We start from the raw sequence: 25,776 nt of genomic DNA on the forward strand, positions 1-25,776 counted from the left end.
ATCTGAAACCATCTGCTTATTTGCTGGTTTGTTGTGTGTCTCCCCACTAGAGAGCTAAGTACCTACTGGTCACTACATACCCAGGCACCCAGGGGGCGGGCACACGGGAGCCGGTGGAAGGCAGGGACCTGTCCTTGGATGCCCAGGGCTCACCACACCACTGAGCTGCAGTAGGTGGTCAAGGAAAGTTTGTGGGAGGGAGCGAGGAGGGAGGGGAAGCCAGAAGCACCTCAACACAAAGGGATCTATCTACTCAGATCACTTTTCTCAAGATCATTGGGACCACGGGGTGCGGAAGACTTGCAGGTAGCAGTGGGGACCACTGACTCAAGGTGGGTTCAAGGGCAAAGCTTCCCTGCTTCTCCACAACACACACATGGCCCGTGTCTCCCAGAAAGTCCTTCACTAGTTCACAGGAGAGGAGCAGGCATCCCCTGGGTCCTGTAGGAACTGAGTTGGTTGTCAGCAACCCGGGGTGCCCCCACTTTTTATCCTCTCTTGCCCCTCTTCCTTCTATTCTCCTGAAACCTCCCGGGAGAGCGTACGTGACCCTCAAGCACCCTGAACTCATGCTCACTGAAAGCCACCACTTCTGAGAAGATGTCATCTTACCTTTTGCGTTCACTCCAGGGAGTGGTTTCTCCCACCCTGGCTGGACCCCCACCTGGAGGACTGACTCTGAGAACTCTCTCTGCCTGGGCCCCACCCACCCAGGCCAAGGAAGCAGGTCCACCTGCTGGGGCATCAGGAGAAAAGAGCAGGACCTCTCTTCGTTTCTGATCTCATCCTTTTAATACTTTTATTGTTCATGAATGTTGTACGATGCACACGACATATTAGTACAAGCAGTCCAAAAACACAGCTCGAGAGTAATACAAAGATATTGGGGTAGGCACTAAACATTTATTTCTACTCTAGGGGTGCAGGCAAGCAGGTCTGGAGGGTGCTGACATGAAGGGGTAAATCCGGTCAGTTTCACAATAAATGGTAAGAGGGAGCCATGGAGACCACGGAGGGTTCATGGCTCACCTAAGAGGGGCAGGATGCTACCTAGCTCTTTGCCATGCGAGAATGGAGGCTAGGGCTGCAGGTGTTCTGAATTCTAAAGAGAATGCACACATTTTTATTTTATAAGAAATCTCCCAATTTTAAACGTCGGCACCTAATGAACTATAAGAAGGGATGGACATCGTGGAGCTAAATAAAAACACTAGGCGAGATGGCCCCAAGGCTGCCCCGTTGGTGACGTCTATTTGCCCCACACTCCTTACCTACGAGATTTCACTTCACCCCTCCCACAACCCAGCGAAGCAGCGCTTCATCTTTCACTGACGAGGGGATGGAGGCTCGAGGACATCAGGGAATTCATCTAAGGGCTATGAGATTGGAGTTTCAAGACGATGAAACCCCGGCTGCTTTGTGTACTGTGGTCTCTCTGTGGTTAATTCTGTGTGAAAGAACGCACACCTTGAACCACTGAGATTCTGATGGTGGGAGAGAGCCTGGTTCCCAGTGCGCCTCTTGAGGGGCCAAAAAGCTCTCCGGACTACTGCAAACAAGTACAGAGACGGTCACAGGCTGGGGAGAGAGGCTAACTATTTTTGTGATTTCCAGGGTCACCAAAGGGTGGGAGCCAGGCCCAAAAGGGAGAGATATGTTAATGGCATCACGAGACAGAGCTGGCACAAGGCTTGAGGGAGGGACAGGAACACGCCTACAGCAGGTCAGCTTACTGATATATGATAATACTAATATTTACTGGATATTTCACTATGGGTCAGAAATTGTACTAAGTCTATAGCTTGGTCATTTCATTTCATCTTCACCTCGTGATTTGGTGCCTTTAGTATGCCCATTATACAGATGAGGAAACTGAGGCACAGTAACACACCAAAGGTCACAAGCTAGTGGGTGTTTTGATCTAGGCACTCAAAAACCAAAGCCCAAGTTTCAACCTCTGTATCATCTCTCTGCTGCTCCAACATCATCAGGATGGGGCACTAGGGTTCTTCAAGCCTCAGTTCCATTAATCACTATGTGCGAATGGGGGAATTGTAGAAAAATATGTAGTTTGCTGGCTACAGCCATGAAGCAATGCAAGTAGGGCGGTGACCCTTTCATTAGATCAGGGAAACTTCCTGAAGACGGGATGTCTACTTTAATTTTCAATGTCTCTCCATTCCTGTGTGCAGAGTACAAGACTCATAACCCAGGCTTTTCCTGAGGGCTGTCTTAGAGAAGGGAAGGAGGCTACTCTTCAAGGAGGCATCTCTCTTTTAATTTATTGCGCCTGTACAGAGTGGCTACACAGAATCGGAAAACAGAATCTCCCGCTCTCAAACTTTTGATAGAAGTATTGTCCAGGAGGACCCTCTACAGTGATGAAAATGTTCTGAGTCTATGCCGTCCAGTATCGTAGTCACTAGCCACACATGGCTATTAAGCACTTGAAATGTGGTTAGTGCAACTGAGGAGCTGAATTGTTAATTACAGCTGAAACTGAACTGAAATTTAAGAAGCCACATCTGCCTAGTGGCTACCATATTGGACAGCATAACCTCTAAAGGGTGCGGTGAGAAAATGGGCTAAACACCTCTAAATTCGGTCTTCGCCCAGATGACTTTTGAGTCATCCCCTGCAGGGTCTGTGAAAAGGCTCGGGCAAGAGGAAAGGAGGTTAGGCTCCGCCACAGGCCGGGCTTACTCCTGTCACTTCCCAGGCCTTGGGAGAGGAATGGCTTGCGTTAAAAAATCCAAGTGGGGAAGCATTTTGGGGCGGAGGTTCTTGTTTAATTTACCAACTCGCTATAAGACTGTATCATTTTTAACCACTTTAATATTCACGGGCTCCTTTCCCTAGCTGTTTCCCACTGGGACCCAGGTTCTAGGATCTCAAGGCCAAGTCTACCCACCCTGCCCTGGACTGAGCCCACGACAAGGTTGGAGGAGAGAAGCCAGAAATATCCGTTCCTCCTCCACCCAAGACTTGTGCCCTTTCTCTAGGGTTTGGCTTCCAGAAGCAGACCTCTGAGTTCTGAAACGATGTCTGTGAGCTCAAACGGCAGAGGCATCGAAGGATCATCCTTCTCCCAATATGGCCGGCATTCTGGCTTCTGGTCCGCGGGGAGAGATCGGGCAATTCGGCACTGGCACCTGGAAGAGTAAGAAGAGGCAGTTGATCCCTGGGAGGAAATGCCCGGAAGACCCAGACCCATGGCGGGCAACCTGGAGCCACACTGCCAGACGCCCCGGTGGCGCTCCTCCGTGGCGGCGGTGCTGATATGGGAGAATGAGGTTGGGAGGCAGAAAGCAGATGTGTTTAGAAGAAGGAAGAATTCTTTCCGGTGCTGGAACTTCTTTCTTTTTCAATTCCCAGCTCTGTATGAACTCTAATGGCTTTGTAAAAGCCAATCATCAGGGAAATTCAGTTACTCTGCCTTTAAAACGGTGAATTATTTTTTTCATTATCTCAACTGTTATTTAAAGTGTGTGATTAAGCCATTATCAGATTTAAATGTTTGTGGGATTTCCATGTATTACTAGATTACTGGGAAAGATTAAATTGAATTTACTGCATTAAAACGTCCAAGAATAGATTAAACAATATTACAGACCGGGAGTGACTCTGGAGATCCTGGAGATTTACAAGTGTCCCAGCTTGCTGTGCTCAGGAAAAGGCACTCCAAGGAGAGACCGATTTGTAAGGATATATGCAAATAGAGGTTAATAATCATTTCCACTGATGAATAGGTGGGGAAAACTTTCACAAAATTAAATTAAGAGGCTAGCAAGAGTTACTCCCTAAGGAAAACACTTAAATCACGGTTTTTATTAAATGGATTATTCATCAATAGTGGAGAAATTAATTATCATATGCCACGAAATTATAGCCCCGGAGAAAAAAAGTTGGGGCAACACCATCACACCTTGGCAGGCGTTGACCTCTCAGAGAGACCAGCTTATTGGAAGACGGTCTGGGAAAGCTCAGTGGCTTTGGCTTTATTTATCTGAAAAATGAGGCTCAGAGAGAAGACAACACAAACGGCAGGAAGGAGTGAGCCACTTCTCTCCTCTCTTGGAGCACATGGTGGTGACAGCGTGTGCACCGAGATAGAAATACTCTGTGTATATTTGGAAGAGTTGCGTGGTCCTTCCCCTGCGCTGTTCTCTGAATCAATTAAAAAGTGGTCATGCCCACCATCTGTCTTCTGGGTAGGACTCACTAGGAAGAGGTCAACGAATGGAATATCCTGGCCCTGCTTCCAAGCCTGATGGTAGAGAAGGTCCTAACTAACAGAGACATCTTCTTCTCTGGGGAATTATTAATGGTGTGGGGATCCCCACGGGAAAACATACTTCAACTTTACACCTATTTTCTCGCGTGGTTAATTGCTCTACCGGCATCCTGTGCACTCAATCCGTCGTACATTACACATAACATTCCAATATATCTTCAGCTCTCTGCATCGGGCCCTGATAATAGCGTCTGTTAACATGCACTAAGTACTATTATGTAGCACATCACTTCATAAATAATAAGATTAGCTGACCTCAGGGCCCCAAGAAGAGTAATGTGTTTAAATGTTCTCATTATTTATTTAAAACAAGAATTAAAGCAACAGAAGCTGCTTTTGACAATCCTCTTAGCATAAATATTAAACTGTTTGCACTGATAAGCCCACACAGCACTGAAGAACAGAGGGTGCGTTCTGCAGACTACTTAATAATGATAGGTGTTTGAGACACTGCTGCTCGCGGTCCTGGTTCTGAGGGAGCATTCTCTGTAGTGCTGGAGACAGTCTCTAAATCACATGAAAAGGATGGGCGGAAATTAATATTCAGGGGAAGCTGCGACTAATTACAAAGGAACTCGGCAAAGCTTTTTAAATTGTGCTTTCTCTCTGCCTCGGAATTGGAGAGTGATGCTCGATTTACCAGGTAGGGAGAGTTATTCCAAATTGAGCATTTCAATCTCGCGGCGGATAAATTATCTGTGCACACATTATCCTGCTTGGCAGATTAAAGGGCTATGATAAGTGTTGATCCACCTCGAATATCATAAGGTTTGTAAAAAGTCAATAGAGATGCTTCTTCACCTGTCAAATGGGTTTTGCCCCCTCATTTGGAGAAAGTATTAAAAATGTTAACACCTGCTGCAGAAGTTCGCTGACACTGTATTGCACAACCGTATGGCACACGTCCCCAAGCCCACTCAGTTTTCTTTTGGGGCAAGTTGCTCTGATCTTCTGCTATTGTTCTTTTCAGCCGGGAAGGCCCGGCTGATGTGGGGACCACCTGCATCTCACGCAGGCCCTGAGAGGCTGGGAGCTGTGTCTATCCACAGGCTCCCTCCAGGCTAGAGGTAGAGCCCTTGTTGGGTTTTTCCAGGGCCCCAATTCCGCTCTTTCAAGGTCACTTTAAATTTGATCTTAACCAAAAGGCCGAGAAGTGATCAAGGTCACTTAAAAACTCTCCCTTTCATGCCCAGTGCTCCTTGCCAGTTTCTCAATGGGAGCCACTGGGCCCAGGAGAGAGCTTGCTGTTGAGGTCATGTATTCACCTACGAGAAGGGACAGTCATCCCCAACTCAAATTATACTGTCTGAGTCAACATCATGCCTGATGGTGGGACTGAAAAAGAAAGGACTGAGAGTGGCTTCAAGGTGTAGCCCCCTTTGGGTTTTTATTTCTCCTGCTCAAATCACTCATCCTGCCTCTCTTCTGCCTTGATTTCCTAGGATGGGGCAGCACAGTGAGAAGATGCTCTCTGGACACCGGGAGCCACTGCTTCCCCGGCGCATGACATCTCGGGTGAGTTTCTTCACCTCGCTGAGCCTCAGTTTCTTGTCAGTCAGGTGGGAATAATGATGATGATGGTGACGTTGCCAGTACCTTACTGACGGGCTTGTTGTGAGGGTTCAATGAATTAATACATACGAAGTGCTTAGAACACTCTCTGGCGCGCAGTACTCAATGATTATTAACTACTACTGTCATTACTTCTACTACGAGTACCAGTGACATGGGACATGCCCCCGAGAGGGCTGCCTGCCGGTCTTGCGTCAATCCTCCCTACCCACTGACTGGGTGGCTTCTGGATTGGCTCTTTCTAGGAGAAGCTCTGGAGATACAGAAGCAGACTTCGCCGTTCTTCCTGAAGACCCAGAATTCACAAAAGGCGCTGCGGTTGGACTCTCTGAGTGGCGGTTGTTTCGGATTGATTTGGCGTTTAAAGGAAAGCAACCCGGACTGTTTCTCAGCACGTGTACGCCGTAGTTCTCGCACAATAAGAGGAGCCCAAGTTCTCGTCAGAAATGTTTTAGGGATCCTGATGGGGGAGGACATTTGCTGTCTTGCGTCTATTCCCATCTTTCCCACAAAGAGGATTCAGATTTTCCTGTGGGGAATCCATCCAGTCCCCATGCTTCGCCATGTGGTTTGAGTGGGACTGGTTCCATCTCTACAGCAAGGAGAGAGCCTTGACTAGTTTAACTTAATCAGCGCACCCCCTTCTCCCAGCCACAGGGAGTGGTTCAGGGGAGGCACATGACCCAGTCTGGGGCTATAGTGAGAGAGGAAATCAGAGGACTGTCCTGGGAGCGAAGGGAAAAAAGACTTTCTCATCTCCTGGTCTATGAACTATTAGGATGTGTGATCTGGAACCACCAGAGTCATTTTGCTACCGTGCAGCAAGGGGCTGGGTCCTGGGTGATATGGTTTGAGAAGCTGGATCAAGCCTCACCTGAGGCTAGGTTTGCTTAGACTTTTTCAGTTCCATTGTTATTATTTGAGTTAGGTTTTTCTGTCACCTGCAACCCAAAGAGTCCTGGCTGATATACTGGCCATGCATCTCACCTCTCAGTGACCTGCAGCCTTTTACAGCATCCACTGCCGTGGCCCTGCCTGCCCTATGGATGCTGATGGTCCTCCCTCCAAACAGAGATGCTGCTGCTGATACAGTGTAGTGTGCACAGAGATCGTCTGCACACGAAGGCATGAAAACCCTGGCTTTCATTTTTGATTCAAATAATATTTCCATTTGGGACAAATTTCTACCCAGAAAATAAGAGAGTACTGGTGTCATCTACACTGGACTTTGCGTGAAAAGAAGCCAGTGTTAATGGCTGGAGCTGCAGGATCTTTCTAAAGAAAGTTAAACAAAACAAAACAAAACAAAACATTTCCCTAAACTCAGTATTCCCAAGGATAGCAGATCATTCTGAACCCAGCGAAACAGTAAGAAAGTTACAGTTTCCCCTTTCAACCTTGTCCTCTCTGCTCCCATCCTAAAGAAAAATCCTCTTTTGAGTGCTCTGGGTTAGCAAACAAACTCAGACCTACTCAGAAAACCCTGCTCCTCTAACGAAGCGTTACAAGGGGAGGAAAGGATGATAATATCTACTTCATCTCTCTCTGCCTTCCAAATTCACATCATTTCAATCCAGAGGCCTCTGTGAGCCACCCTCAAAACTCTTGCTACTTAGGAATGGTTTTTCCCTGAATGACCTAGTGATGTAACAGGAAGCAACTGAAAGGTGTCACATTGGCTGGCTCGTTAGCAGCTTGTCCAGAGGGCCCAGGTCGTCCCCTCCCACAGGTGTAACTCATGCAGGGCCCCACTGCCCGCTGACTTCCCCCAGGGCTGCACTTACGTTTGGGTGATCGGGATTGCAGCTACATTAGTGAACACTGGTCGCCATGCTAAAATTAACCACTTTGGCTAAAGTGTGTGTTAATTATGGGTATGCAAGCAGTCAATAAAAGGTTAATGCAAGAGTCAAAGGATAAATTTCTTCCCTTATTGCATCACTTCACCGACTAAATGACTAACATTATACTTTGTGTTTTTAATCAATAGGTTTTACAGTAATGTGCTGGCCATTGATTTTAAGGAAACACATACAGTCTTCTTCCTGGTCCCTAAATTTTACAACAAATAAAGAAGGACAGGTAACATTTCCATTATTCGTGATGAAATGATACAGATTTTGGGAGTAATGGTTCCGGCTAGAAGATTCACTGGGATAAGCAAGCTTAAAAAAAGGAGTACAAAAAACTAGAACTTGGTGGAGAAATATTAGCAAGCATGGGCCACCGAGGAGACAAGAAAAATGAACTCCTAAGAGAGAATTCTTTAACGCGAAAGAAGAGAGTAACTCCTGATTAAAATAAATACATTCTGTATATTGCTTAAGCGTCCCAAAGAATCTTAATACGCAGCACTGTTTTATTCTATTTTCCCAGTCACCTGAGAGGGATGGGGAGGTAGGTGTCTGATCCCCATTCTGTGTGAGGGCCGCCTTGCTCAAGGTTAATCCAATGGCAGGTGGGGCAGCGGGGGCGGGCAGACCCTGGACATCTGCCTGATGGCCCTTTCCACCAGCTCCCATCTTTCTCATGGATTCCCATTTGGACCCAAATGGGCCCTATCCCCTGATTACTTAGCTATTCTTGCCGAATTCAGACATTCAGGAGATTCCAAACCATTTCAGGGGAAAGAAAGGAGCAAAATGTTATTTTCACAGTTCTAGGACAATCATTATGGCACATGACTGACAAAACTTTGTCTTCTTCTCATTCTAATGACTTTAGAGGTTCCAGTAGCGTAAGCGTCTATTGTCTATAGAGATGAAAGATACATCTTCATTTTTTGAGAGCATAAACTACTTCTAATTATACACTCATCCTTTGGTATCCTCTGGGGATTGGTTCCAGGACCCTCCATCCGCAGATGCTCAAGTCCCTTCAGTCAACCCTCCACCTCCTTGGGTTTTGCATCCACAGATATGGAGGGTCAACAATATATTTATTGAAAAAAAAATCTACAAATAAGGGGACCTGCGTAGTTCAAACTTGTTTAGGGATCAAATGTATTCCTGGGGTGACATCTTAGTTTCTTCAACTGTTACATGAAGTTAATGTTCCTCTCCTTCACTGGACGATGCGAAGATAAAATTAAAACATGTATATAAAAGCCTTTTAAAGTATGCAGAGTACCACACAAGCGTAGAATTATGCCTCAGTAGCCCTTTCCTATGTGACACAAGTTCTGTGTTTAAAACACAGTTGATCAGGCAATGCTGGTTGGGGGGCTTGTAGCACTAAAAAAAACATGTGTGAAAGGCATCACGCTTCTGACCACTAGAGCAGCTTAACCTCAGAAATTCATCAGAAAATATCCTAGGACTGAAAAAGAGCCCTCTTCTACAAGTCCCAGTTTTTTTCCGGAAGTCTAACGTGCCGTGAGGAGGGGACAGTCATTCTGGCTCCTGTTAAACGCGGGCCTGTATGAGGGCGGCGGCCACATCGGACTACGTCCCCTCCAACAGTGTAAACCAGCATCGGGGTTAAGAGGCCTCACTCACGTAGAAAACCGTGATGTGGTGTCACATCCGATCTGTTCAACCTGTAAAACCCAACTGCCAGGACCAGCACGGAAGAAGTGGGAAATGACAACGTACAGGGGCAACAGCCTCCTGAGTGGGCGTCTGTGCTCTGGAGGGAGCCCCCGACCAACAAGGGACCTGAACACTCTCCGCTCTCAGTTTCGCCAGGTCTGGTAGAGTCGCAGTATCTTGCCAAGCAGAGTGATTCCAGGGTTTAAAAAGAAGTAATTTTTCATATTACATGGGATCTAAATCCCTGACAGTACTTTACACACAATTTAAGGGATTTCATGAAGACTTCCGACTCTCTCTGACATCTACCTTAAACATGACATTTCAAATCCCACCTTGAGTGAGAGGCCCCTTCCTTGCACCGTTTTTCATGGCCTCACTATGCTTTGTTCCAAAAATCTGTCTTAGAGGTGAGAAGAGTGTGCAGTCCTGTTTATGATCAACTCCCCCCGACACTCTAACTCCTTTGAAAACAGTGAGTGAATGAATTTATAACTTGTCTTCTTGGACTTTGTGTTGCCGCCACCACGGCTCTGTGGACAACTCTGCAGAGACTGAGCTGGCCTGTCACACCGATCACGATGGTCACTTTCAACAAAGTGGTTTTTATAAAATCAGCTTGTTTAATCTGCATAACTCAGTTTACCGACTGCAGAACCACTAAGCAAAACCAACTCCTGAGTGAGTTCCAACAAAGGACATGTTCACTTTCTCTTCGAAAGGCTTTTAACCTCTTGCCTCTGTACCACGTTAATGTTTCCAGATCAGTAAAGTCAACACACATCAGAGGGAGGAAAAGCCACACTTTAGCCCCTGGGTTAAGTTTTTTTCCCCCACAGGTCAATGTACCTTTTTAGCAGTTAGTATTTTTTCAGCCATGACCACTTGAGAAGCTAGACTTAACTTCTGGTTAACGTAAGAATCTACTTTGGGGCCCCCCACTTCAGGGAAGAAGGAAGAAATTTACTAGAACGAAGCTTGCTTGGGTGCTTTAAAAACCAAATATCCGCAAATGCTTTTGAACACCAAGATCACGCCATTCAGTACTCAGATCACCAGCCGTTTTGCGAATCATTGTGCTGCTCAGCATGGATAACCCAGTGTCTGGATCTGAGTCAATCCATCAGCATATTAATGGAGTGTCTACTGTGAGTCTATGCTGCTCCCTCACTGGGCGGACAAGGCAGGAACACAGGCAAAGCCTGGCTGCTGTAAACAGCTGGGTTCCCCACATCTGTCTGAAACTCAACATTTTCTATGTAAACAATGGTTCTCATTGTTCCCAGTTCTCCTCGACACCACTATTTCCTATAATTCCTCTGAAATATAGCATTAATATACTATATAGCCCAGTAACCATGAATATCAGTGTGTTTTGTCTTTAATGAAAATGAACATTTAGAGTTCCAACTTGGGATCCAAGAAGGAATTTCCTTTGATAAGGGCTTCCTGTCCTCCTGGTGTGGAACCAGGGTTTCGTCCCACTTTCAGATCGCTGCTAAGAGCTCCTCTGACCTATGGCAGCGGCTCCACCAAGAAGAGAAGACCCTGGGATGAGGGGTCAGGTGCTCCGAGAGTAGCTCGAAGAGGTCAACGGATGAAGAGACAAGAACCAAAGACCTCTTGCAGGTATGAAAGTCAGGGGCACTTTCTGGTAACGGAATGGCTTAAAGGCGTCTCTGCTCTTTCAGGGTCCAGGGGAATGCCACGCCCTCCTCCCTTCTACTGGACTATCTGCTGCCTCCTCCAGAGCATCTTCCCAACCCACGTGATTACACCGTGCAACCCTCACATCTCCTTACCCCCTGCCCTTGTAAGTTCTTCAGAGGTTTCCGTTGCTCTGGAAGATGCTATAAAGAAATTCTATCTCACGCCAATGCTTCTCTGCTGACATCTCCTCTTAGACCAAAGAAATCGTAATAATGCTAATAGAAACATTAAAAAATAGCCAATAATAAATAAGTGTCAGGCCCTATATATGTCTTCCTTTTTTTTTTTCATTTTTATTTTTTGAGGGGGGAATGTAATTAGGGTTATTTATTTATTTATTTACTTGATGAGGTACTGGAGATTGAAGCTAGGACCTCATGCATGCGAAGCATGCACTCTGCCACTGAGATACACCCTGCCCCCTAGTCTTCTAATTAAATGCCCTCGAATGGAAACTGAGGCCCAGAAGATTAACAAACTTGCCCAAGATTTCACAGCTAAAGAAAGGAGGGGGTCAGGATTTTGGTAAAATTGTCTGACTCCAAATCTCATGCCCCTTTGTACTATTTCAAAACACAGACATCAAAAGAATCATTTTGGGTCCTTGTTATCAATAGTGTTTCAAAGGCACCTAGCCCCAAGCCAGACTCTCCAGAGAAGGGTCCTGTCCATCTGATTTTTCACAAGTGGTTCTCTGGATCAGGCCAGTTTGTGAAAACACTGCCCCATGTTAACCTGCCACAAAAGACCACAAAGATGCTGAAGGCAGATTGTGGTGGGGGGATGCGTGTGTGTCTCTGGGTCCACAGAGAACCCACATTAAATTCACCTCTATTTCAGAGGACACCAGACTCAGGGTCAGCCCTTGCAGATCTGCAACTCCGCCCCCTAAGTAGGCAACTGGTAACTCTGCAGGGTCCGGCACATAGGACAGGCCTCCTGGAGTCCTTCCCCCTATTTCAAGGACTCTGGCAGCCCTGCAGAACCACTTAATATGTGAGAGGACTTGGCCCACCACTGTAGTATACCCAGGAGGTGGAGGGTTGAGAACAATTTTATCCCCGGGTTCATTTGTCGGCTTGTCAGTTACATAATGATAGCGATGAATGGGCTACTTTGACAGCTGAACATTTAGGAGCTGCTGACCTCTGATCTCTGGTCACATGATAGGGTCACCTGAAACTTGCATGACTTCTACCTGGCCGGGGGTAACAATATAAAGGTCAAATCGGCCGGACGGTTATATGAATCAAGTCTGAGGTGGCTTGGTTGGGAGTTTTAAGAGAGGCCGGGTAGGGTTCCTCGGCACACAAAGCTATGGAACCAGTGCAGAAATGCGCTCAACAAAAGATATACAATTTCAAAGCAGTCTAGAGTAACTTTCCTTGCAAGGGAATAGAATGAACTCATTATTTTTAAAGGGCAACAATGAAAACAAACACTTTGGAAGAAAATATATTCTGCCGCTGACTTTGCCATTGGGAGGGAAAGTGTGCAGGCGTAGGACTTAATGAGTGATATTAATGCCATACCTGCGACGTGGCAGAGGGTCCAATTTGATGCAATTACTGGAACAAAATCCCCACTGGGTAGTATCAAGCCCTCCTTTCAGCCATAGAATCCGGTCTCCCCACTGTCCTCTGTCAGCACAGTATCCCACAAAGGACCATGACTGACAAAAGATAACCCTTTCCAAATTTCATAGCTCGCCTGTTGCTTGGAGCTGAAGTGAAGTTTGCCTGGGACCATCTCAAACTTCAGAAAGATTCCAGGATGACTTCTGATCAGAAATTCAAGGCAGCTGTGATTTTTAAATGTACTATCACATTTTCAAAAACATTTCTCCTTGCGCACCTGAAGATTCTGCTTTTTGACTATTTCCTTAAATTCCATTTACTCAGAATCAGATAACGGCGGTCACAGAGGTAACGGATACAGTTAGGAAAATGAAAGCTAAAAGGCCAACGCCATCGATTTCCAGAATCTAGAAACTTCATAACCTGCAGAAGAAGCAGACTTTATAGAGGAATCTGATTTACATCACGAGCTTGTTTTCTACCAAGAATTTTTCTTTCCCCTGCAAAGTCAAAGACCAATAGACTGTTGTTGGAGCAGAATCTACTCACTCTTGAGAAAGGAGCAGAGCAAAGGACAATGGCTTACAGAATAAGAGGCCAGCTGTTCTGACTTTGGAACGCTCATTTGAGTTGTAAGCTGTGAAATAAATTTGAGTTGATGCCTCTCCCATCTGCTCACCTGTCAGTCTATTTCCACTGTGCTGCTGTTTTTAGAAATACTTCCGTGTAACCTGCTTAATTGGTTTTTGGAGGCCGAGGAACAGCTCCCAAGTTTAGTTTAACCTTACACAGAACATGAGGCCACTGGGCCTTTGTTTCTCTTCTCTTCTTTAAGAACACTCACTAACAAGTCAAGAGCACTTACACAGAAAACTTGATGGAGCCCCAAACCCACAGTGGGGAGTGGGGAGCAGTCCAAAACTCAGAATGAAAAAAAAATGGCGGGCCAAAACAGAATGCCAGTTTCTCCAGGACATACCAGTCTTCTGATGAATTTATGCTCTGCACCAGTTTAAATGCTGAGTCCAAGTCAAAATTCTTATAATGGACATCAGGTCCCTATGCGACCTCCCCCCTCCCCACCCCTATTCCCTGACCTCTCTTTCTACTTGTTCATTGTTCCCTTTGCCCCCGTTATACTGCCTCATTTGCTCTTCCTTGAAAAGGCAAAGAGTGCTCTTGGGGTGTTTGTATCTGCTATGTCTTCGGCCGTGAAAACTCTTCCCCTAAGAGATCCACGTGGCTTGCTCGCCCTTTCCTTCAGGCAATACTGCTTGGACGCGGTCCAGTCAGCGAGGTCCAATCCTAGCTGGTCCTGCTTACGACAACTACATCGCCCCTTCCTCCCCACCCAACCCCAGTACTCCCTGCTCCCCAGCTTCCTTTCCTGCACTACTTTTCTCCACGACACTTGATACTATTTGTGTGTGTGTGTGTGTGTGTGTGTGTGTGAGCTAAGCTCCCAGAAGGCGAGGATTTCTGTCTGTTTTACTCACTGCTACATCCTCCAAGCCTAGAGCTGAGTTGGCACATTGAAGTCACAATAAACACAGTGGGACGCACAAATGATTGAAAGCAACTTGCATCTGTACCTCCTTAAAATAGAACCAGTCTCTCTGCAATATAACCAATTTTATGACAATGACAGTAAAAGTACAAGGCACAATCAAAGGAGGAATCATAATAGTGTCATTATTACCCACTGACAAGGAGGATGAGATGGTAGGAAGAAAACTCATCTGGGAATCCAAGACCCAGTCCTGCCACTAACCTACCCTGTGACCTTGGGCAAAACCTTGACTTTCTGACCATTGGTACCCAGATCTGTGAAATGAAGGATTGGGTTAGACAATCCCTAAGGTTCTTCTCATCTTTAAAACATTGGGGTTGTATATATAAATATTATGGCTTCCCTCCACAGATTTTATCTCATGGGACCCTCACTATGGGGGTACAAAATAAAGGGGTTGTCCCAGTTGGGGAGATTAGGAAGCCGAGGCCTTGTTCCAGGTCACACGGCTGCTAAGTCACACAGTTTGGACCGAAACTTAGGTCATTTGCTAGTCCAGCCTTTTTCTGACTAAGCTATATTTCCCCTAGTGGCAGAACTGGAAGTACCACCAGTCACTGTTACTCTGATTCAAAACCTCTCTGCAGGCGAGTTCTAACCTCTCTGAGCGAACACGTGTGGATCACAGACCCCACGGGGCAATCACTCGTCTACTCTAGCCCAAGAATCCATGGGTTCTCTCAGCTGCCATTGCATTTCAAGATGAGAGATGATAAATGGTTCCATTTGCCCAGGGATGTTTCAGGATAGGAGCAAAACTGTATTTCGGTGTGGCTCTTCAGGAGAAGGGCAGGAAGTCCATGCACCCACGGCATCGAGACTGCTGTGCTAACAAGGCCCCTCAAGTCCAAAGATGTCAGAAACATTCTAGTCTTAACTCTAAACCTAATCTGCATTTTGTCCCCCTAGGAACTGAATGACACTGTTTCTGCGACTAACGTTGAGGAATTAGAATTGCTTTTACCCACATAAATGTCTCTGTTACTGGGTTCAGTGGTCATGAAGGATGACAACTCAATAAATTATAGTGGAAAAGAATTTTTTAAAAGAATACAGATATATACATATACATATGAATAACCGAATCACTTTGCTGTACATCTGAAACTAACACAATATTGTAAATCAACTATACATCAATGAAAAAAAAAAAAGAATGACAATTCAATGCAGCTTACTAAGTGCCTGCCTACTGAGCTACTGATAAAGCCAAGATTTGGGCAGAAAGGGTTCAGTTGTTGCTGTGTGTGTGTGTGTGTGTGTGTGTGTGTATTCATTTGTTTGTTCATTCATTCATTCAACAAATATTTACTAGGTATGAGGATCCAGAGATACGGTGGTGAACTAGACAAAGTTCTAGGTTTCAGGAAGTTATATTCTGGTGGAGGAAGACAGACAATAACCATGTGTATTAGTTATAAATTGCATTTAGCTCCCGGCAAGAGGGACTAGAAAGTCACAGTGGCTGACGAAATGGAAGTTTATTTTTCTTTCACGTTAAAGAAGTCTGAGGAGGTCACATGACAGCAATCTACAGGCATCCAGGACCCGGGCAGCTCCATCAAGTTTTTGGCTCTGCCACTCTGAGCTGATGGCTGCCATCCTTGAGGTTACCTTATGGTCCAGGTGGTCTCGCCACTGTATCTGGAGTCCCAGGCAGGAGCAGAAGAAAGGAGAGAGGGGGTAAGGTACACCCTCACCTCCTCTTTCTAGGGAAGACAGCCAACCAAACTCTATCTCACTGACCAGAACTCGGTCCCTGGGCTAGAAAGCATAGGTTTTTAACTGAATGTGCTACCCTCTTCTTTCCTCCATCAAAACTATGATTCTACACTCAGAGAAAGGGAAAGACTGGGAACGGGAGGAGAAACTAATATTCTCTGCCACACAATGTAAGCAAGCAGATATTAAGATAATTTCTGCTAGAGACAAATGCTCTGGAGTAAATCAAACAGGAAATGGACAGGAGAGTGAATGGAGGCGCATGGGGAAGGGCTCTGGCTGGCGTGGTCGCGATGGGCATCCAGCTGGGGGAAGAGGATTTTAGGTGTCAATGAGTCAGGCAGTCAAGGGGCCGCAAGGAGGCCACTGTGCCGAAGGAGGGTGACAAAGAGCGGGAGATTGGGTCAGGGAGGGCCAGGGTCTTGGAAGCCACCATACAGGCTGATTTTATTCTAAGCGAGATGGGAAAGCCCTGGAGAGTTTAAGCAGAGGAGTGATCAGACCTAGTCCCACACTTGGCAGAAAACCTCTTCCTCCTTTAGGAACTTGGTCGTTTCGTAAGAGTAAACTTCTATGCTCAACCTACACCCAGTGTTCAGCCGATGAAGGAAAATACCCTACTTAGGATGCTTCCCTGGCCTGATGGGCTCTCCCCACGCCGGCTGAGAGGGCGGGCGGGCGATGAACCTGACCATCCCACCAGCTTTGACGCTCTGTTCCCTTTTGTGCTAGAAGAGAAAAGAATACCGCCAAAGCCCCCCCGCCCCGATTCCTGAGTTCACCTGATGTGTATCTTCAGAACGCAGCTCACATCCAATTGATGCTGCTCTTTTCCATCTGGGGGCTGTGGATTTGGGCCGAGGAGGAAGGGTAATCCTAGATGCTGAGGCCACAGGAGACCGAGCAGTCCCCAAGTGAGCGCGGGGCTTGCTTCCACAAGTGACTGGATGTCTAAGGAGGTTTTAAAAAATTGCACTTCAATCGAAAGCGGACCAAATTCTGAAATCCTCCAACTGAAGTTTCTGCTGGGCTGCCGGCGACGCCACCCATGGACAAAAACCCATCGGCACCTTGAAGAGGAAGGGATGAGTTGCCCAGAGACTGCCTTAGGGCTGCATGTGGCTTCCAAACCACAGGTTAACTGGGTGGGTTGATTCATTAATCATCACAGCCGCGATGTTCCCACCTAAGCATCTCAGAGGACAGAGCAGGCAGAGAGGCTGGCCATTATCTATTTATCACTTAAACTGTCTTGTACGCCCTCATCTTCCACCGGCTGGTGCAAAGTCTCCCACTTCAGAGCTTTGAAAGCTTGGGTCTGTAGTTCCTTTCCTGTCTGGGGCGAGTGTATTCTCCCAGCACCAGTGTCTGCATGGGGTGACCTTGGGAAGGACACTGAAGCAGCATTTTCTCATCTGTCAAGGCGAGACAGCCACAGAGCCCCGGAGTCACGTCTGGTAAACACTCACGCGTGGACCAGTAGCGGCCCCCTTGTCTCAAAGCCCCCGGCTCCGGGAAGAAGGCTTTTTCCACCGGGGAAAATGAGTGAGGCCATGTCCTTGCCTCGTGCCAGTGAGAGATGGGGGAGGAGGCGGGCATGGAAGACAAGAGTGTCTCTTTGCAGGAAAGACAACCTGAGGCCCTCACTGCTGATCCTGGGGGCTTTCTCATTTGCTAAAATTCAGGAGGTCACCAGGAATCAAAGGACGACTCGGCTTGTGCAGAATGTCACTATGGAGGAGGTTGGGAACCAGAGGCCTGTTACTAGTCACCTTTCCAGCTCCTGCAAACAGGCTGATTCATGGAGAAGTGAGGCTCCTTACTGAGCATTACTGGAGTGGGGTCAGCTGGGAACGGGCCAGGGCTCGGCGGTGACTCAGGACGGCACAGCCAGGACTTGATTAGCGGCTGTCACCTCCTGCCCCCATGGCCGGCCTGCAAGGGAGCTGGGCTCCTCAGCCGACTGCTAAGTTGGAATTTACACTTTTTGGAAGAACGCTTCTGCAGTCAAGGCCACCTGGGAGTTGGCCCAGACTAAGTGACTGAGGGGCCATTAGGCTTTTTTCCGCAGCACGAGCTGATAGGTTAGCTCGAGTGAGATGGAGAGAAACTTGCTGTTCTTCATTTAAATTCAGTCTTTCTAGCTGGAGACTGACTCGCACAGGTCCTAGTGCCCAAAGGCGCCCACCAGTTAAGTTCCAGGGCCAGGGTCACAGGTGGAAGGGCCATCGCCAAGTGGCCTGCCCACGTGGTGTGCGTGGAGAGATACCAGGACCGCCTTCTCTCTGCCAACAGTTCTTGCTCTGGCCTCGAACCGATGCCAAGAAAGTGTACCATTCATTCATTCTTTTTTTTTTTTCCAAGTGTATGAGGAAAAAGGGTGAAAAGTATCTTCAAACGCAATTGCTTCTAAGGAGGAGAATATTTTAAGTCACCTCTCGGCTAGATCGTGCTGATTCCCGACGTGAGCAGCACAGGAACTCAGCCTTCCCTGGGGGGAGCGGGTGGTCCTCCGGGGCCCAATTTTACCTTCTCTACAGTTTCACCCAGGGTTGACCACGTGAACAGCCTTCTGGGAGAGATTCGTTCAGGAGGCCGGCAAATACAGACTAGAAGCAATTTAATTGGTTCCAAGTTAATGTCCTTTTCCACTTGGTCTCCTGTAAGCACCTGGGAGTTATGGCCACTAACTTAAAATGATTTATAAAGTTCTTTCCCAGGAGAAAGGGCTTTGGACAGGCAGCCTGTGAGACTGTGAATTATGCCTCCACAGTGGGTACAGAAGGATGAAGGAACAGGTTCAGCTGTAAAGAGTCTGAAGCTCTCTCCTAAAAGGGAGGGAAGTCTCATTTTTCAGCAAGGTAATTTTTGACAGTCACGGCGAGCTCTCCTAGACTGCAAATTTGACGGAACCTCTGTTCTTAGGAGCTAATCTCAGCTCCTTCCCTCCTTCTAGTTTTAAGGTGATGTTAACAGACATGCTCGACACATTTGTGGCAGAATTAGGAGACGAGAATTCGGGTCTCAGGAGCCTTAGTTCCCAGTGTGTTTCCTTGCTTTTTCTTTTTTAATGTTATTATTGACGGTCAACATTTTATGAGGGTCTACTTTGTGCTGGACAGCATTCGAAGTGCTTTCTCCAGGTAACCCTAATAACCCGATGAGGTTACAGATGGGAATACCGAGGCACTAAGCGGTTATGTGATTTGCCCAGGGTCACAGAGGTTGGGAGGAGGGTGAGGAATGGGAAAACACCCATTTTTTTTAATTGGGTTGTTCGTCTTTTGGTTATTGCATTTTAGGAGTTTTTTCCATATTCTGGATATTAAACCTTTATCAGATACATGATTTGCAATATTTTTTCCTGTTCTGTAGGCTGTCTTTTCATGTTCTTGACAAAGTGCTTTGATGCACAAGAGTTTTTAATTTTTGATGAATTTATCTATTTTTCCCTTAGGTTCTACAAACTTTTGGCAGAATCTCTCAACTCCCCCTTTCATGAGATAAGGATAAGAGTGCCCAATATAGAACGAGAGACTCAGCCAGTAAACCTGAAATGGAACTGCAGGAACACGAGATACCCAATGCTTATGAAAGACTCTGGAAGGACCTTCTCCATCTGTGTGCCGTTCTTAAAGTCACTTGTTGGTTTTCACCAAAGCAAAGTGTTAACCCAACTTTGAGTTATTCTCTAAACCTAACAGTAATTAATGTGAACTATTTAAAAGGCAATTGAGAATCTTTCCACTCACTCAGATGGGAAGTTTCCACTCTGCACTTCTACAAATGCATCACCATCTACTACCTGACTGTTTCTGCCTTACTTCTTCCACTGAACCAGAGAGAACTGGTGGGCATCTCAGCACCCACCCGATTCCAGTCCAGGAGAATGACAGTATCTGAGATCCCTGGTAAAAATTTTCATGGGTCTTACCCCTCCAACCTTCTGGCAAAAATTTTTGGTCCTTTAAAAGAATTTCCTGCCATCTTCTATTGGATTTGTTAAGACCATGCAAGTATGCATATCCTAACTGGTAAGTCGTCCTTTATGTACTTGGTGACACCTCTTTATAGCATGAGGCTTGGCAAACAAGGCAAATCTAGAACCTAGTAGTACCATGTGGGAGAATCTCCCAGTACGCAGCTGCAGCTGCAGCTCAGAGGACATAGTCTGACCTTCGGTATAACTCCATCTGTGTAACCAGAAGCTCACCATAACGATGGTCTCTTTGCATAACAAGCTTTACTTGGGCATTTTTGACAGCTGATTATCATTGCTTCCCCTATTGAAAACATTTAATTCACTGCCAATTGGAATGTCTATTTATTTGTGGGGCGCTTACAATACCAAATGCCTCTTAGTTGTTTTTGTCCTTACCATCAGAAAGGAACTGTATCTTGGCTGAAAACATTACTAAAACTATTTTGAGCAATCAGATCAGTATAAATACTCTCAAAACTGTATTTGCAAAAGCCGGCATGCTGTTAAAATAATTATATGGTCAATCTCGGTTCCGAACAGATAATGGTGTTTTGCAGAATTGCTTATAATTTGAAAAACGAGAAACAACCTAAATGTCCATCACTGTGGGAGTAATGCTAAACAATGGTATATCCAACCTATAAACGTTTTGGCAACAATTAAACAGAATAGAACAGATTTATATTATATATTCTAACACGGGAAGATTTCCAAACCTAAGATGTATTGTTAGTACCAAAGCAAGCTGGGTATTGACTTGTAGAGCCAATGGTTATTTGTAGTAATCACTTACGTACAACAAAGAAAGCACATTTGTCTGTAGTACATCTGTATGTCTATACATGCCTGGAAAAATATTTGGAGGGCAAGAAGGTCTGAGATTGGCGGTAGTAGTCAAAGAGCACTTCACATTTTTTTAAATAAAGTATATGTATTTGTGTATTCCTTGTGGAATTTAAAACAGATCAAGATGCTAACTGATGGTGAAGAAAACAAAATACCTTAGAGCTGGGGATACAAATCAGCTGTTAAAGAATATGACTACCTTCAGTTCTAACTTCCTTTCTACCAGTCAGAATTCTGGGAACTCATCAAGAAGTAAATGCTTGGCTTAGTCAGTATCAGAATTTGAAGTCAACCAGGTAACACAATTCCTTTGCATCTTGAGGGAGAATTTACCTACAACATTCTTAATTGTTGCAGTAAAGGTTGGGTCAGCTGAGGATCGGCTAGAGAAAGGGAACTCTGTGGACAATCTTGTCTTCCCCAAACTTCTGCCATCCCACTGAAACCGAGGCCTTGCCAGGGAGAGAGTAAAAATAAAGGACCGGTGGCTGTACTCACTGTAAACACCTACGCTTTATAAAACTTATTTCATCTACATGTCTCTTAACAAAACTGTCAAAGCAACCAAGACGCAGAGTGGAAACAGATGTTTTTCTACCAAAAGTGCTCTCAGGTGTGGTTTCAGATATTCGTGTTTGTTTTCTAAGTGACTGCACCACCTAACTTTTCCTGTCCACCGTTACAGCGCTGGCGTGTTCCTCGGGCCCCTGTGGGGACACATGCCCAGACAGGGCCTGGTCCCGGCAGCTGAGGTGTCCGGCCAGCCCTGCCCACAGAGGAAGGCCTGGGGCTCCCAGTCTGAGTCTGGCCTCAGAGCATCCCCAGACCACGGCCCAAGAGCGTGCGCTCCTCAGGCCAAGAGACGGCGACAGTATTTTACTCTCGGGCTGATTTTGGTTTTCCCTTTGCGGGTCAGAGCAGCCCACTCGAACTCCTCTGGGATGTGAAGGGTCTCGGGAACACACACTCTCCCCCTTCGGGTCACGACCCCTCCCTAGAGTCTATGCTTTTAGGCACCTTAGTTGCTAGAGGCATTTAACTTTAATTCCGTTTGACTTCAATTGTGTCCAAATTACTGTAAAAAGGAAGAAGACAACAAGCTGTAAATATGAAGAGAGACAGAAAATCATTGAGAATCCTGCCTTTATGAATATTTGATGAAGAAAGGTTAGATCCATAGCTGGTAAATTATAAGAAATTATGTCCATCATGTGACTCTGTCAGCAGAGGTTAATACAAATGGGTTGGGACTTAGTCGGGATGACAACGCAGATTAAAAAAGATTTGTCCTGTCCTCGCTGCAATTAGTGTTTCTCCTATTATTAGTGTAATAGAGTTGATCATTAGGATTATGGCAACAGAACAAGTGCTCGGTGAAATCATTTTGTTTTTTGCAGGCCGGCATTGCATTTTCACAATACATTTTTCATCTCTGCTAATCTTGCCCTCAATTGTGTGGTTGCTGTGGGCAGATCCAGTGATGAACTCTTTTGATCCTACGGTGCCCTTGCCACCAAGTCCGCCGATGACATGCAGACCGAACAGGCAATCCCACGTTTTTCTGCAGCTGGATATGGGCTCTCGCGGTTCATTTAGGGCAAGCAGAAAAATGGTTATTTTTTGCTCAAATAACAGCTCCAGTCAAGTGTGAAATTGTATATAATTGTGTTATAGGATTTCGCCCAGGTTAAAGGGCTTCTTGGGGCTTCCATTATGAACCTCATTTCTCAGGTATTTATGATTCGTTTTCCACTTTTAAAAAATCTGAATTAGGCTTAGCGTGCTCTGCTCAGAGGCCTTATTTTTGTTGTTGTTATTATTATCATTTTGCAAAGGGGATTAAAGGCATCGTCCTGCACTCTTTGTAGTGAGGCAGGGAATGTAATTGATGTCAAGGCCAGTAAGCTGGGAGGTAGAACAAATAGCACCGTAGACCCCAACAGCTGCAGGCGTAATTTATCCAAGTGGTGGTTTGGATTTCCAAGGGTACCTGTACGCCCTTTCAAACAGGGTTGAAGAGCTTGGAGACAGAAGCCACAGGGAGGCTGGGGGGGGTCAATGAATCACAACTACAGAAAGACAAATCATAGAGTATGAACGTTTCTAGCTCTTCCAGACCAGGCTCTACACAAACAATTCACAAACTTCAACAACGTGGCTAGCTTATTTACCGTCACTCTGCTCCTTATAGAAAATGCCTTTACCTAGGGTCACCCTTTCTTTTGATACCTACACACTGGGTGTTGTACACATCTCATCAAGTTGCTGTGGACTTTTTTTTAAATGAGGGATATGGCCGAAGGAATGTTTAAAGATTGGTACGGGATGAGGAGAAAGGCAAGTATGATTTTTGCCACAGAGGGCGTGCCAAGGAGGGGAAGATGCAGAGGATGAAGTGCACTCTCAACAGAGAAGGAAACGAAAAAATAAAAATTTAAACCCCTAGTAATAAACGCTAATAAATCAAGAGATCCTAGAGGCCCAATGCAGAAGGCAAAAGTGTTTTCCCAAATCTAAAGTAAAGCTAGAAAATAGGGATAACTAGGGAAAAATTGTTCTGGCAAGGGTTAAGTGTGACAGCCAAAAGAATAATCGGAACTGTCATGCCTGTGGCGAGCTCACGGCGGAAGCAGTGTCTAAGCAAGGTCCACTGAGAGCTCCCCCTAAGCGCAGCGCACGCTCTGCCCACACTCACAGCCCTCCAAAAGTAGGAAATTTAACACATCAGGGAGCTTGCCGGATTATCAGATCAACTAATCAATAGCATTGACAATATTTCTGCCTAAAAGTATGGGGGAGCAGTAAGTAAGGCACCAAGGCACACAGCATCCTTGCCGACGCGTTACCTTGGACCTCTGACTTCTGCCTGGGGCCCCAGGGGCACAGGACTTTCCTTCCCAAGACCTGGGATTTTCTGCCTAAGTGACTTTGACCTGCTTGAGTTGAGTCAATTGCATCCTTCATCAGGAACTGGTACTGAGGGCATATGCAAATGGCACAGACCCAGTCTCCCAGGCATCTGAAGCAGCGGGTCGGGTCGTGCCACCCCCCGCTCTCCGCAGCCCTCCCTCCCAGCCTCTGAAAATCTCAGCCGCGTGTGCGTCACATCGCTGGACTCGGTGGAATACAAATGGCTTCTCCGTGTAACTGGACGGCTCCTGAGACTTGAGCCACCTGAAGTTCTCTTCCCTCTGTGTGACCCACACCTGGCGGCACTGTGGCCCCTCTCAACTCGCTGAATTTAATGCTCCAGAAAGTCACCAGATTTCATCACTGAGGATGAAGCTAACTCAGAGAGACAAAGAAAATACACTCTTCATGTCTCCACATCTCTAAAAGAGCATCCGGGGCGAGGCAGAACCCAACTCTCTGGAGCCAACTCCACGTCTGGTGAACACACCAGGCACGCTCTGCGGGGTCTGACCATCTCCCCAAACTGCTGCTTTTGCTGTAACCAGGTGGAGGCCAGTCCCCATATATCTGGATGAACCCCAACTCAAGAACCACATTTGTAGCTGGTAAAGACTAGAACAGGACAGTCGAGGGAAGGGGACTTCACGGTGAAGTACCTGCTGTGGACTAGTTAATTTAATTTTCTTAACTCTGCATAGTCATTCAAAGTTTATGGATGAGGAAACTGAGGACTTAGAGAGAGAGGCTAAAGAATTGGTCGAAGGACACTGAGCTGGTCTAATAAAAGACTGGGATTCAAATCCAGGCCCGCCAGGCTCCAGACCACTGCCCCAAACTCTGGGTACCGCCCAATGTTGCCTTGTTTCCACCAGAAAAACAAAGACAGCTAACCAAATGCAGCAAAGGCAAACAAACTTTTTGAAATGTCAACCGCCCCAAATTTCTGAAATCCCAGAGAATGCGACGGCTGGGCCACAGCACATGGGAAGGAACGTTGGAGGTGGCGTTTGCTCCATTCTCAGACAGGGCATATAATGGGGGGTGTAAAAATGGGACTTAAAGAGGTCAAACAGCAGAACTTAGATGGACACAGAGCCTCGCCGTCCACAGATGCCCTAGTCACTGGGCTTTCGAACCATGACAAAGCCAAGGTTTTCTAAAACTGGTATATTATTGTAGTCTGCCTGGCTGTGCTGTAACTATTTCAAGGACTATTAAATTAAACCCTGGAGACAGTTTCCCTAAAGATAAAGAGCATGCTTTTTATTGTGCCATCAAAGGAGACCAGAAAACCTGAAGCTTTCAGCTTTAAAGACAACATAATGAGATCAGAGATTTTGCTTGCAAAGAAATTAACTTTCGGTTAATTAATGAAAGTAACCTTAAACAGCAGGCATGTTGCCAACAACCAGGACACTATAATAAAAAGGAGGCGGGGAGATAATGGGTTGCTTTCAAGGGGCCAGGGCTCAGCAGCCCAGAAAAGAAATTTGATGAGGATGCTGCTTGTATATTTGATCTCAAATTCTTAAGATGAACAAATAATAGTCTTATCTGTAATAAAGTCTACTACAAATGCTTTCTTTTCACCCATAATTTTCTGTTCAATTTAGATAGAAGATTTAATTAGATGTTGGTGAAACACCAGTTATTTAATAAAACCCTTAATAAAAATCTAATCTATGGTACATAGAAACCACTGAAATGTAATCACATTAAAAAAAAACATTTAAGGGTATTTATTTTTTACAATTAAGAAAATACTCGTATGTGACATGTTTTGTTTTTAAGTTAAGGTAAAAACTAAGAAGGCAAACTCAATTTTTAAAAAAAAGCCCCAAACTACAACTCTTTCCCCCTTCTCATAAAGTTTGCTTTTAAAGGTTTTCTTTTGTCAGTTGCAACCAAAAGGGGTCCTTGAGCCTGAAAATGATTCCTCCCACCTCGTAAAGGTTTTAAACTTAAAATTTGCTGACCGTGAGCAACTGACTTTTAAGGATTCCTAAAATTGTATGAGAAATAATCTGGGCCCCCAGTCCTGTTAAATCTAGGTAATCAGA

At 45.8% G+C, this 25,776-nt stretch overlaps 1 protein-coding gene across 3 annotated transcripts in view; it reads right to left on the bottom strand.

Annotated features, from left to right (window-relative positions):
* Window positions 1-25,776, bottom strand: part of FTO (FTO alpha-ketoglutarate dependent dioxygenase) — a 357,038-nt gene that overhangs the window by 10,521 nt on the left and 320,741 nt on the right. For 2 of the 3 annotated variants that reach the window (XM_010963637.3, XM_045523123.2), the window contains one exon: window positions 770-3,152. The exons of the other annotated variant lie outside the window; for it this stretch is intronic. In XM_010963637.3, the coding sequence (XP_010961939.1) occupies window positions 2,999-3,152 (154 nt within the window). In that variant the 3' untranslated portion in view covers window positions 770-2,998. Of the gene's footprint in view, window positions 1-769; window positions 3,153-25,776 lie in introns of those variants that run through there. 3 annotated transcript variants of the gene reach the window in all.

This window comes from Camelus bactrianus, chromosome 9 (assembly GCF_048773025.1).
Source record: "Camelus bactrianus isolate YW-2024 breed Bactrian camel chromosome 9, ASM4877302v1, whole genome shotgun sequence".
NCBI classification, from domain to species: domain Eukaryota; kingdom Metazoa; phylum Chordata; class Mammalia; order Artiodactyla; family Camelidae; genus Camelus; species Camelus bactrianus.